General features: G+C 50.6%; 1 protein-coding gene across 2 annotated transcripts in view; it reads right to left on the reverse strand.

The window, feature by feature from the left end:
* Positions 1–7,426: 7,426 nt before the first annotated feature.
* Positions 7,427–12,214, reverse strand: part of CORO1C (coronin 1C) — an 81,371-nt gene continuing 76,583 nt past the window's right edge. For both annotated transcript variants that reach the window (XM_082640827.1, XM_082640828.1), the window contains 3 exons: positions 11,295–11,352; positions 10,948–11,193; positions 7,427–9,850 (listed from right to left, as the gene is read on the reverse strand). In XM_082640827.1, coding sequence (XP_082496953.1) covers positions 9,731–9,850; positions 10,948–11,193; positions 11,295–11,352 — 424 coding nt within the window. In that variant the 3' untranslated portion in view covers positions 7,427–9,730. The remainder of the gene's footprint in view (positions 9,851–10,947; positions 11,194–11,294; positions 11,353–12,214) is intronic.

The following is a 12,214-nucleotide window of genomic DNA, read 5'->3' on the forward strand; positions in this document are numbered from 1 at the left end:
CTTCTGCCTGGAGCAGTCTTTACTGGTCATCACCTGGGTAACCCCTCCTCACTCTTCAGACCCAGTTCATGTGCCCCCTCCTCAGGAAAAGCCTGTCCTGCCCACCCTGCCCCATTCTGCAGTCTCAGAACCCTGTGCCCCTCTCCAATGTACATGGGATTATCTAATCAATGTCTATTTTCCTGGAAGCCCCAGGAGAAAACCGTGTCTGTTTTGTTCACTGTGGCATATCCTGGGCTAAGCACAGAGCCTGGCACATAGGAATAAAGACTGCTAACATTTATCAGGTGCTTCTCTGTGCCAGACAGTGTCCTAGGCTCTTGATATATGCTAATTTGTTTCATCGTCACAATTGCCCCATGAGATAGGTACTATTAGTATTCCCATCTTATAGATGAGAAAAATCAAGGCCCAGAGAGATTAAGTAACTTGCCTAAGGTCACACAGCTAGTTAGTGGCAGAACCAGGGTTTGAACCCAGGCTGTCTGATTACAGAGCCTGCATTCAATCAGATAAAAGGTTATTGAATAAATATGTAAGTAATTCCAGCTTTTCCTGGCTGGCCCTGCCTGTGATGATTGGTCCAAGGGAATGGATGCAACGCTCCCCACCACCCTCTAACCTGAAGTGAGCAGCTGGGGTGTGGAGCAGGATTTACAATCAGCAAAGCCAATGGGTGTTAAGTTCCTTTCTCTATCAGAGTCCAGTGGTGGGCTAGCCTGGGAACAAAGGCTCACTTATGGGCCTTTTGGGAAAATGTGGTCCTGGGCATTAACTAAAGCCTGTTACTGCTGGAGCAGCCTCATCTTAAAGGGAATGGCGTGGCTCCGTGGGCACCAACTGGACGACTAAGGATTTGATATCCAAACAGTCCACAACCTCCTTATACTCGGACCCTCCTAGATGATCATTTGTGTGCTAAATGCGGTCGTGCTTCCGTCACCTGATGGGTGAAAGTGCTGCAGCTGCCACATGGTGATGGTCACAGCCTCACCGTGGGCAGAGGCCTATTTGGTTGTTGCTCCTTAGTCGTTTCTGGTTGTGGAGTGCGGTGGGAAACCGTTCTTATGAAACTTAATACCATAGAGACAAAGAGAGGAAGCATTAGGTGCCCAAAGCCAGCAGAGCTTAGCTCCATCGTGGTACTCACCAGACGTAAGCTGGTCAGTTATAGAGGAAAACGAGAAAAAACAAACAAAAAAACACTTGTGGACTTCTGGAAATATGTGGATAGGCAAGGACTGTATCTGACAGGCCAGGAGTAGCTGAGATCCAATCATCTTTGTAATTTGCTGGGGACCCGCGTGGCCCCTCCCTCACAAGATGTCCACTTCCTGAGGACCCTATGCCCATTTCCCCGAAAATGGAAAAAACTGCAGGAAAACGGGGGTGGCATCCCCATAGAATCATGCCTGCCTTCCTAAGTGGCCATCATGCCTCCTAGGAAGCTGGGGCTCAGGGAAGGGCCCAGGTAGGCCAAACCGCAAAGCCTGTGGCTTTCTCTCAGACAAACAGGAGTCCAGTTGGCAGCACAGCAGTTTTCAAGTTTACCCACAGGACCCTTTGTTCAAGTGAAAGCCAAGGTCTCATGAAACAGAGAACAGAGATATTCTAATAAAAGGCCCAGCCCTGGAGAGGCAGAGGGGAACCAAACCCAAATGCCTGCCCTTCCCTTCCTCCTCCCCACACACCCTCTTTGGCCCAAGGGAGGGCTCACAGGCTGCCATTGGTTGATTTGAATGTCCGAAGGGGAAACGGCCACTTTGGGGGCCACCACAGCCAGGACGTCATTCTGTTAGGGGAACCAATGACCCAAACTGCCCTCCCTGGCAAGGCCTAATAGTAACCACTTGCATGAGTTAGCTGACAACAGGACCTCCTGGCAAGGAATGCAGAACTGACAAGCTACCACCAACCAGAAGAATTCGGGAAAGGTCAGGAGACGCCGGTCCCTATGTCCCTACCTCCCTCCCAGAATCCTTCTCGCTGGAATCTATCTTGGCTGAGTGACACACGTACCACCAGGTAGGACCCTGAGTCAGAATGATTGGCCAGAGACAACCTGGAGGCTAACCCCATCACCATTAAACCCGAGACTGTGAGCCACGTGGCAAAGCAGTTCTCCTGGGTTCCCTCACCCTGCTGCTCTCGGCCCGGGCGCCCCTTCCCAATAAAGTCTCTTGCTTTGCCAGCACGTGTGCCTCCTCGGACAATTCATTTCTGAGTGTTAGACAAGAGTCCACTCTTGGGCCCTGGAAGGGGTTCCCCTTCCTGCAACAATTCCCCTCTCAAATGGGAACAGAACTTTGAGGAGTTCACATTCAGCCTGATTCTGGCTGCCTCTCAGGAGCTGGCTGCTGGGATGGGAGCCTGCAAAGTAAGCCAGTCCTCCAGAGTGGACGGGGACTCTCCAGGGCTCACTGGGTCAGCTTAGGGTGGACAGTGGCCAGCGCAGGCGCTGGTCCCAGACCTAGAAGGCCAGACGGCAGTCAAATCTAAAAAAGTGCTCCAGACTCCATGATTTTTCCAAGGAGCACAGCAGCTGAAGAAATCAATGCCTCCAAGGAGCCACCCCAAGCACTGGGCCTGGGCTTGGCCCTAAAGGTACAAAAGACGTAGAACTCTGGACCTCGGAACTCAAGGGGCTCTGATGAGGGAGACAGAGCTGCACGAGGCAGCGGTTTTGGTCGCAGACAAACTCAAGTCAAACCGGCTTAGGTGGCAGTAGGATTCCTGGGGTCACTCGTGCAGCAGCATCTCAGGCACGGACTTAGGGAGCAGAAGGGACCCAGAGCGCTTTCTCCATCACTGGGTACCTGTCCTGCCTGCCTACTAGCTCCCTGCACCCCCAAATCCCAGGCCTTTGTAAAGGAGAACTCAGATTTGCCGGCACTGAAGGTGGCGGGCTTGCTGGTCCAGCCTGGGGCGGACTGTGGTCAGGGGAGGGTCATAATCTGGAAGCAAAGCACTGTTGCCCAGATAATCCAATAGGTATCCCCATCTCAGATAATAATGTCTATATTTTCAATTCACTCATTCAACAAGTATTTATTAACACCATATGCCAGAATCTAGGGATACCACAGTCAAGTTCCCGTCCTGTTCTCATTCAATTTGGGAGACAGAAACTCAATGAGTTGATAGAGCTGGTGGTGATAGGTGTTATGAGCCCTGCAGACACTGGGGGTGGGGGGAAGGATGGGTGGTCCAGAGAGAACAGCACATGTGAAAGCTCAGAGGTAGGAGGCCTTGTGACAAGGGGACATCAGGAGACGAGGTCAGGAAGTCGAGGGCCAGCCTCAACTTATTGTGAGGATCTTATAGCTCTTATTGAGTGGGATGAAAAGCCAATGGAGGGTTTGGGGCCTAAAAACAGGAGTCAGCCAACTTCTTCCTAAAGGGCCAGATTGTAAATATTTCAGGCTTTGTGACCATTGGGTCTCATTGTAACTACTCAACTCTGAGGGTGTAGAGTGAAAGCAGCCATAGATGCTGCTCAAACAAATGGGTGTGGCTATGTCCCAATAAAATTTATGGACACTAAAACTTGAATTTGACGAAATTTTTACTTGTCACTGGGTTTTTTCCAGCCATTTCAAAATGTAAAAAAGCTCTTCTTAGCTTGTGGGCTGTACAGAAACTTTCAGTGGGCTGGATTTGGCCTGTGGCCCTTTGTTTACCCAACCCTGCTTTCATACCTTAAGAGGTTACTCTGGCTGCTGTGTTGAGAACAGACTAAAGCAGGGGACAACAAGAAGCTTGGTTTGGAAGATGTGATGGTTAACTTTTACGTGTCAACTTGACTGGGCCACAGGGTACCTAGAAATTTGGTCAAGTGCTATTCTGGGTGTGTCTGTGAAGATGTTTCTGGGTGAGATGAACATTTGAACTGGTGGACTGAGGAAAGCAGACTGCCCTGCCCAGTGTGAGTGGGTGGGCCTCATCCAATCAGTTGAAGACCAGACTGGAACAGAAAGGCTCAGTAAGCGGGAACTCCTTGCCTGACTGCCTCTGAGCTTGGTTTTTTGCTGCCTTTGGACTCAAACTGAAACACTGGGTCTCCAGTTGGCTGACTGGAGATATGGGAACTTGGCCTCCATAATCATGTGAGCCCATTCTTATAATGAATCTCTCACTATGTATATGGACACATCTCATTAGCTCTGTTTCTCTGGAGAACACAGAAGAAGCTCAGTTCATTTCAGAGACGATGGGGGCATGAACTAGCAGGGTTACAGCAGCGGTGTGAGAAGTAGCTGGAATATGGATGTATTTTGAAGCTGGAGCCAACATGAGTGGCTGAGAGGAGACAGGAACCAGTTGGGAGGGAGGAAGGGGCAAGTCAAGGGGGCTCTCCTAAGGGAAGCTGAAGAGCTGGAGATAAGAGGGGAACCACTTGTGTCTCTCTCAGAGATCTTGACAGATTCTGTTCTAGAAAACATCACTCTGGAAGCAAAAAGGGAACAGGCGGGCAGAGGTAGAGGAACCAGTTACAAGGCTGTTCAAACAATGGGCTGGTCACTCTCAAGGGGGGGGTTTCTGGCAGGTGCCCAGATGCCCATATGGGAATCTCCACCTTGCTGTCTTTTGTGACATTTTAATCCACTGCCCTGGTAGAAACTGGCCAGGGCGGTAAGAACTCGCTTGTCACTTTGGGAACGGCCGTTGAGAATGGCAGTACGTAAACCAAGAGGTGCTTTGTCTACCTTCTACAATCCAAATACCAACTTGGCACAGAAATGAAACTGCAACAACTTCCTATTATACATGGGGCAACTTCCCAGTTCTCAGACCTTGTTGCTTAGAGCTCCAAAGCTTGGATTTTGTTGCTGAAACCCTGAAGGTTGATTTCTCGACCTTCAGGGAACTGAGCTTCAGTCCAAACAATTGGGCCACTTGGTCACTGGCTCCACTCCAATTTTCTGCAGGCCTCTTAAAATCTCGTATTTCCTCAGTGAATGCCAAGATGAATGGAACCATGGTGGGGAGGGGTGGTTTAGAAATGAGTAATGAGAAGATAGCAGGGCTGTGAACAAGGTAAAGGCTGCCCTGCCCTCCCCCCTCAGCTGCTGCAGCACCTCAGGGGCCCCGGGACGCTGTGCGTGACCCGTTCACACTGTGATCGGTCTGCATCACCTGGACTAGTTGGCCGTGAAGGTGCGGAAGGTACTTACTTTGTGTTTGAAGCCCTCAAGCAGAGCCCCCGACACCAGGCCAGCTCCTTGTCCTTCCACTTTCAGACACTGATGACTGTCTGTTTCTTTCAACCCCAAAGCTTTCCCTATACCCACAACTGTCTGCCAGGCCTTTGTCTGAATCACTTCTCTCCAGTGCTGCTCCAAACCCACCACATCATCCTTTCCAAAAATATTCACTGAGTCTTTCAGATCAGCATGAGGAAGCCTCCATTAAAAAAACAACAACAAAAAACTCAGCACCTAGTGATTCTGGTAACAGAAGAGATCTGTCCACTTGCTTTTTTTTTTTTTTTTTTTTTTTTTCTTTTTGCGGTATGCGGGCCTCTCACTGTTGTGGCCTCTCCCGTTGCGGAGCACAGGCTCCGGATGTGCAGGCCCAGCGGCCATGGCTCACGGGCCCAGCCGCTCCGCGGCATATGGGATCCTCCCAGACCGGGGCACGAACCCGTATCCCCTGCATCGGCAGGCGGACTCTCAACCACTGCGCCACCAGGGAGGCCCAGTCCACTTGCTTTTCAACTGCTTCCCAACCTAATTTAGAAATTCAGAAAAAATCCAATTAATGAAAAATTACCCACAACTGCTACCCTACATAGCAACATTTGTGGTCTTTACCCTACACAGAAATATTCATTATATCAATATAGGCACAGATCCCTAAAAGGGTTTGTCAAAAACAATCTATTCCAGGGCCTCCCTGGTGGCGCAGTGGTTGAGAGTCCGCCTGCCGATGCAGGGGATACGGGTTCGTGCCCCGGTCTGGGAGGATCCCATATGCCGCGGAGCGGCTGGGCCCGTGAGCCATGGCCGCTGGGCCTGCGCATCCGGAGCCTGTGCTCCGCAACGGGAGAGGCCACAACAGTGAGAGGCCCGCATACCGCAAAAAGAAAAAAAAAAAAAAAAACAAAAAAAAAAACAATCTATTCCGGGGTGGTTAATAACTGAGCCACCCTCTGCTGGACTAATTTTCACTCTTCCAGTTCCCAAACATGCCTCCCGCTACTGTCCTTGGGACAAAATTCCCAGAGGTGAAAATCCTGGGCTAACAGGTAAGAACGTCGAGAACTCCTGATATAGCCTGTCAACCTGCCCTCGGCAGGAGTACCAGTTTACACACACTCCCTCCGGCAGTGGAGGAAAAAACGTTTTTCATCTGAAAAAGGAACAAAGGGCACTGTGCAGCTGCCCACCTGCAGAAGGAGAGGTGTGTGTCCTTGACCGTCTCAGGTCTGTGACCCAATGATGGCTTTAGGACGTGGGAACGTGCTATCAGCATAAAGGGACGGGCTGCTTCGAGCTAACTGATTCTGAAGAGCCAACCAAAATTCTTCTGGACACAGAACACCAAGTACAGCAAGGGAAGTAGGCTTTAAAAAGTGGAAGTTCTCCCTCGACGGGGCCTGGCTGGCTGTCTGGGGCTAACGTGGTAACCCTGGGTCTTCTGGCAAAGGAGCAAGGCGGCCAAGGTGAGAAGCCAGTTGGTCGTAAACGCCCTGCACCACGCATCTGCCCCCTGACTGGGGGCACCGAGGGGCTGCAGACGGAAGCAGCCGACTTCCACTTCCTGCAGCCACAGACGGGCTGACCACGACCCTGGCTGCCGTTCTCCTCACAGACTAACAGCAACTTCAGGAAGAGAGTGTTTGAGGAAGGGAGGCTTCGTGCCAACTAGTCATCATAGTGACATTTAGAGAAACCAAATGGAGGGAAATTCTTTGCTACCATCACTGAGATGTCATGGGACAATGTTTCAGTGCACAAAGGGAAGCGGAGAGAGGGCCAAGAAATTCGAGTGACCTTGAAAACCTTCTGCTGGAATAAAAAGCACAGCTAAGCCAAGAGTACTGGGCTTCCTACTGAAGAAAGAGCTGCTTTCCAAGGCCCCCATTCCCAGGGAATCAGCTTGTCGTAGGACCCACGGTGGCCGTGCAGTGGGCTCCTTGGGTGGCCAGATGCGGCTATTCCTCTCACCTGAACTCTACGCAAGTCTCGTCCCTCCTTCACAATTCGGGGTTCATCCAGACTAGGCTATCTGCCCCAGATCCGCCCCTGGCAGAGGCTGGAGGCAGGATAGACCCCACTCCACCTGCGGAACCCGGGGCCCACCCACATGTGCCCCGTACTTACCCCCCGAGAGGGTGGTTCCACCGAGTCAGAGATGCTGGGTCAGGCAGCAAGCTGCATGCTGCCTCAAAGACAGCGGGCGTGCAAAATAAACACGGACACCGTTTGGTAATCAATGGTTTGTTTTTTTTTTATCTTTGAAAATGGAAGCAAGTGTTTTGACAGAACACGATGGCCGCTCTATAAGAGCCGATCTAGGAGTAATTCACTGGTTTTCCTCCGGGATAGCACGGATTTAAAAAAAAAAAGGCAAAACAGGAAAAATAATCCACAGAGCTTGAGGCGCCAACTGAGACTGGCGGGGAGTCCGTTCGTTAAATAAGCCATACACTACACACTAAGATCAGGATAACTCACCCTCGCCCTCCTCTTCTCTCCGAACCGCATTCCCTACGGTGTTTCACCGCCATCAACAATTTTGTTCACTTAATTAATTGGGTGTCAGAACCTTAGAACACTTCCGAATCTTAAAAATGAAGGTCCTCAGCAGATTATGTTGATAAGGAAACACATACAGGTTTGAATATAAACCACTGTTATTGTTTTCTTAACACCTCATTATCCACTTTAATATTTAAAACACACATGCACGCACACACAAAACCACACCAAACATTCAGATGCCCTGAAACCATGGAGACGGCAATCCCAGGACCGGTAAAGAATACGGTACCTTCTTCTCTACCCAGACACGAGGACGGCTTGACCGTGCAGCCCAACCCACCGACGCCACACTCTGCCTCAGCCTGGGTCCCCGCGCACAGACGCTTCCAGCCAGTCCCAAACCGTCCCCACGCCAGCAAGAGCACGTGCAAGCGTCCCCGCCATGGTCCTAATGCATGACACGATTCACGTTCCATCACAGGCACTCAGCCCTTCCAAAGCAGAGGCTCCTTAAATCTTGTTTCTCAAGCACGCACTCTGAGAAAATGGAAATGGAGAGAAGTCCCAGCTAACCCGGGTGTGGGGCAGGCCATGGGAGATCAGTGTCTGGCCGGGGGCTGGGTAGTCTCTGTGCTCGGACCCAGACACGGTGCAGCTACAAGGGGGCGCGGGGGAGTTTGTGAAGAGGGTGCGCAGGGACCAGCTGCACCATCCAAGCTACAGCAGACGTCTACTTCCTTCTCGACCCTTCTCCCCAGTCTCAATATCAATATTCAACAGCACCCTCTGGCCTCAGCTTAGCAGAATGCAGTTAGCACCGAAAGGCAGGAGGAGGGAGGGACGGCCGGCCGAGGGAGCCCTGAGAGAGGGGGCTGCATACAGGAGGGAGAAGAAAGGGCAGGAGCTCCAGGGGGCAGCACGGGACACGCGGGAAAGCAGAGGATCACGCGGGGCGAACGCTTCCCTCCAGGTCCCCTAGTCTGTCTCACGCCATCCCAGGGTACTCGGGAGCCAGGCCAGCTGCTGAAAGGGACAAGTAGGAACATCCCACAGCACGTGTGGCTCCTCGTCCTGGACACCCTTGTCAAGTACTGACCAAAACCTGGAACATGACGTTAAAGTGATGAAGGTAATAGATTCTATGTGTGTAACAAAACCGCAGAAACACATGCTAGTTTAGGTTCGATTATAATCATCTGAAGCACAGGATAACCAAGAAGCAAAGTTCCATTCTGGTACAACCACCCAATTTCTAGAAAAGAGAAAGGAAACGATTCGATATGAGCTTTTTTTTGATCAGAAGACTCAATGGAAAGGGAGGGGTGGGAATATGAATCCACATGATTTTTCAAGCCTTCCTTTTGTACAGTCATTAAGATGACCAGGTTTGTGCTGCAAAGAAGCCAGCACAGTGTGGCTACTGCTCTGATTGTTCTCAGATGAATGTTTATACAAAATAATATCTTCATTTAGTTTATAAACATACACAGTGCTGTCCCTTTCAAATTAAGGAGAAAAAAAACCCCCACACACAAATACTGCAAAGTAGCAACATACAAAGAAAAAGAAGCTACTTTTGGTTTTGGCAACATTAAAAAAAAAAAAAAAGAAATATAAAAAGCAATGTGGCATTGGTCCCTGTTTGTAAAAAACAAAAACAAAAAAACCAAAAAAAACCAAAGGTACTTGGGCAGGACACTGAATCAGAATTGGTTGGTTTTCTAAAATTCAGAATATCTGGGATTTTCAAAGTAGCACTTTTGTCTTTTAGAAGTTCACAAGTCACATAACACTTAAAACATCAAAAAAAGCTTTCTGGTAAAAAGCTCAGCTTTTAAATCACATTTTGTTTCTGCAAATTTGGGAGACGAGTTGAGTCCTTACTGGAATGTGGCCTATCGCTGGTCGACAGATCTGAAATGTCTCCAAGTGGCAGTGCCTCCCTTTCGCCCTCCCTGGGACCACACCAACTACCAGCCACGAGCGCGCGTTCTTGCTCCGTCTGCGGGGTGGGGGGTGGACCTTCAGGCTGCTATCTTTGCCATCTGCTGTTCTAACTTGGAAATACGCTCATCTTGATTGCAGATTGTGTCTTTTATAGATTTGATCTCTTTCAATATCTCATCCAATTTGGCTTCATTTTGCTAAGGAAACAAAAAAAGAGGGGAGGGAAGAGGGTGACTAAAAAGCAGCAATGTTCAGCACAGGTAGAATGCACGGGCTATAACTGTGACCTTCCATTTTGGAAGTGGCAGGCTGCAGCGGCCCCGCTGAGCCTTGTAGGCACGCCAGGAATGCTGGCTGGGCCAACTGGCACCCACAGCAAAGCAACAGTGTATCACGGCTCCTGGCCCCACCTGTGCGCCTACCTGGATGGAGACTCCTGGGACACAACCAAACTGCAGGAAGAGATTGATCCCTGCAAGGCTGCCCCATATCCCAACCACCCCGATCAGCCAACTCCAGCAGGAGCATCTTCTATGTGACCAGGGTGACGGGTGACCCTCCAGAGGCTACTGAGCTCCTATCAGCTCCTAGAAAGGTCCTTGGGAAATATATCCCTTGCCCTGCCTGCTCCTCTAAAGAGCCTGAGCTTCTCCCTTGTGGAGCTGATTCTTCTGCAGGAAACCCTGCAGTCCCCAAAGTTGTGGTGCCTCATGTGGCTTGCTTGGTCACAGTCAAAACACTAGCTCCTGAGGGCACTTTGCCTCTTGTTTCTGCCACCTCCACATCGACAATTCCTGGCCCCTCCTGGCCCCCAGAACTCCATTCTACAGCCTGCCAACGCCAGCCCCCTCTCCTCCCTGGCTCGACCCCGCTCTCCCGTGGCCACAGGGGTCTTCACTGTCAGCCTCTGGTCTCCATCACTCCCCTGAAACAATTCTTGCCAAGATGCCCAGGATCATCTCTGCCTCTAAGTCCCACTCACCCCAGATCCTTCTGCCACTCAAACACTTAGCAACTTCTAAAATCTCTCACCACTCCCTCCTTCCTAGGACCTCATCTTCCCGGCATCGGTAACAGACTGACTTCTATCCTGGTCATCATAAAAAAGAGAGCTAAAGGAGTCAAACTCATAAATGTCACGTGATCAAGGTGGTTCCTACAAACAGTGCCTGTTACCATGACTGAACCCCATCCATCCAGCGGGGACAGTGCCCGCAGACGCCCAGGCTGGCAGGCGTGTTCGGGAGGGCCAGGCCGAGCTGGCCCAGCACGCCCCAGGCCCTGCGGTCCTTACCACGCCGGCCGCGTCTGCAGTCTTCTTGGGGACACTGATCAGGTCGCACTTCTTGTTTGCCATGGGCTTGCTGTCCAGAATGTTCTTCTTGACCACTTTGAGGTCCCTGTTTTTGCCAGGAATGTATCCGTGCTTCAGGGAGATGAGGAGTGGATCTGCATTCCTCCCCTCGAACCACTCTTCCGCCTCCAGCGCCGCTTCGGGCCCCGCCGTGTCAGGGTACAGGTCATCCTGGAAAAGGTCAGACTACACGAGACACAGTGGAGAAATCCACAGGTAAGGAAGGAAGCTCTGGGGTTTTTAAAACTTTTTTAAAACATGGATTGCCTAGACAACTGGGCACTTACCTTCCTGGGGACAGTCATGATAATAGGCTCACACTTTCTCTCGTGAAGTTTGAAGAATCTTCAAAGGAGAAATAAAGGCAAAGTTGCATTAAGTGAAACAGGAGGCCAAGTAACGGGCTTAATAACTCACTCGTACATTCTGTGTTTGCCCATCACCTCATCTGACGCATCCTGGGGAGCAGGTAGAATTCAGCATTCCCATTTCACAGAGGAGAAAACAGAAGCTGAGAGTAGCTATGCTAGGGAACAGCAGATAGGAGACACGAACAGAGGCCTATGCATTATGGTGACAGTCAAGTTCCAATTACCTGGGGGCAAATCAACTGTGGGGAAATGATTAACACCACCAACAATGAACCACTTATGAGAAAATTACCAAGTCAGAAGACAATTACCAAGCCAGAAGACAATGAACACCCATGTCTCAAAGAGTACTTATGACCTGGATGCCACGTCTGCTGCCAACATGAAGTGGCTGAACTTTCGTTGAGTGTAAATAGGATTTTTAAAAAGGAAACGAAAACAACCCTACGAATTAAATGTTGGCATCCGAGCAAACCACATCATGCATAACACTCAAGAAAAGTCTGGAATTATCCAGGGTGTGGGAAGAGTAGGAAGACCAAGCCCAAAACCTGTGCGGTCGGCTCAGTGGTGGGAAGGCTGGCCTGGGTTGGATGGCCAGCTCCACCCCCCACACCTAGGCACGTGCCCACCTGACCCAGCCTCGAGCTCCTCATCCACATGGGGGGTAAACCAGCACCCGCCTCACAGCATGGGTATGAAGAGAAAGGGGATCCGGGCCGTGTGATTAGCACAGTGCCCAACACGTAACCAACACCCCAGAAATACTGAGGAAACAGGAGGTGTCCTGAATGACTTCCTTATACAGTCATCCCTCGGTATCTGCGGGGGATGGG

This window comes from Mesoplodon mirus (assembly GCF_964341445.2).
Source record: "Mesoplodon mirus genome assembly, chromosome: 13".
In the NCBI taxonomy this organism is placed as follows: Eukaryota; Metazoa; Chordata; class Mammalia; order Artiodactyla; family Ziphiidae; genus Mesoplodon; species Mesoplodon mirus.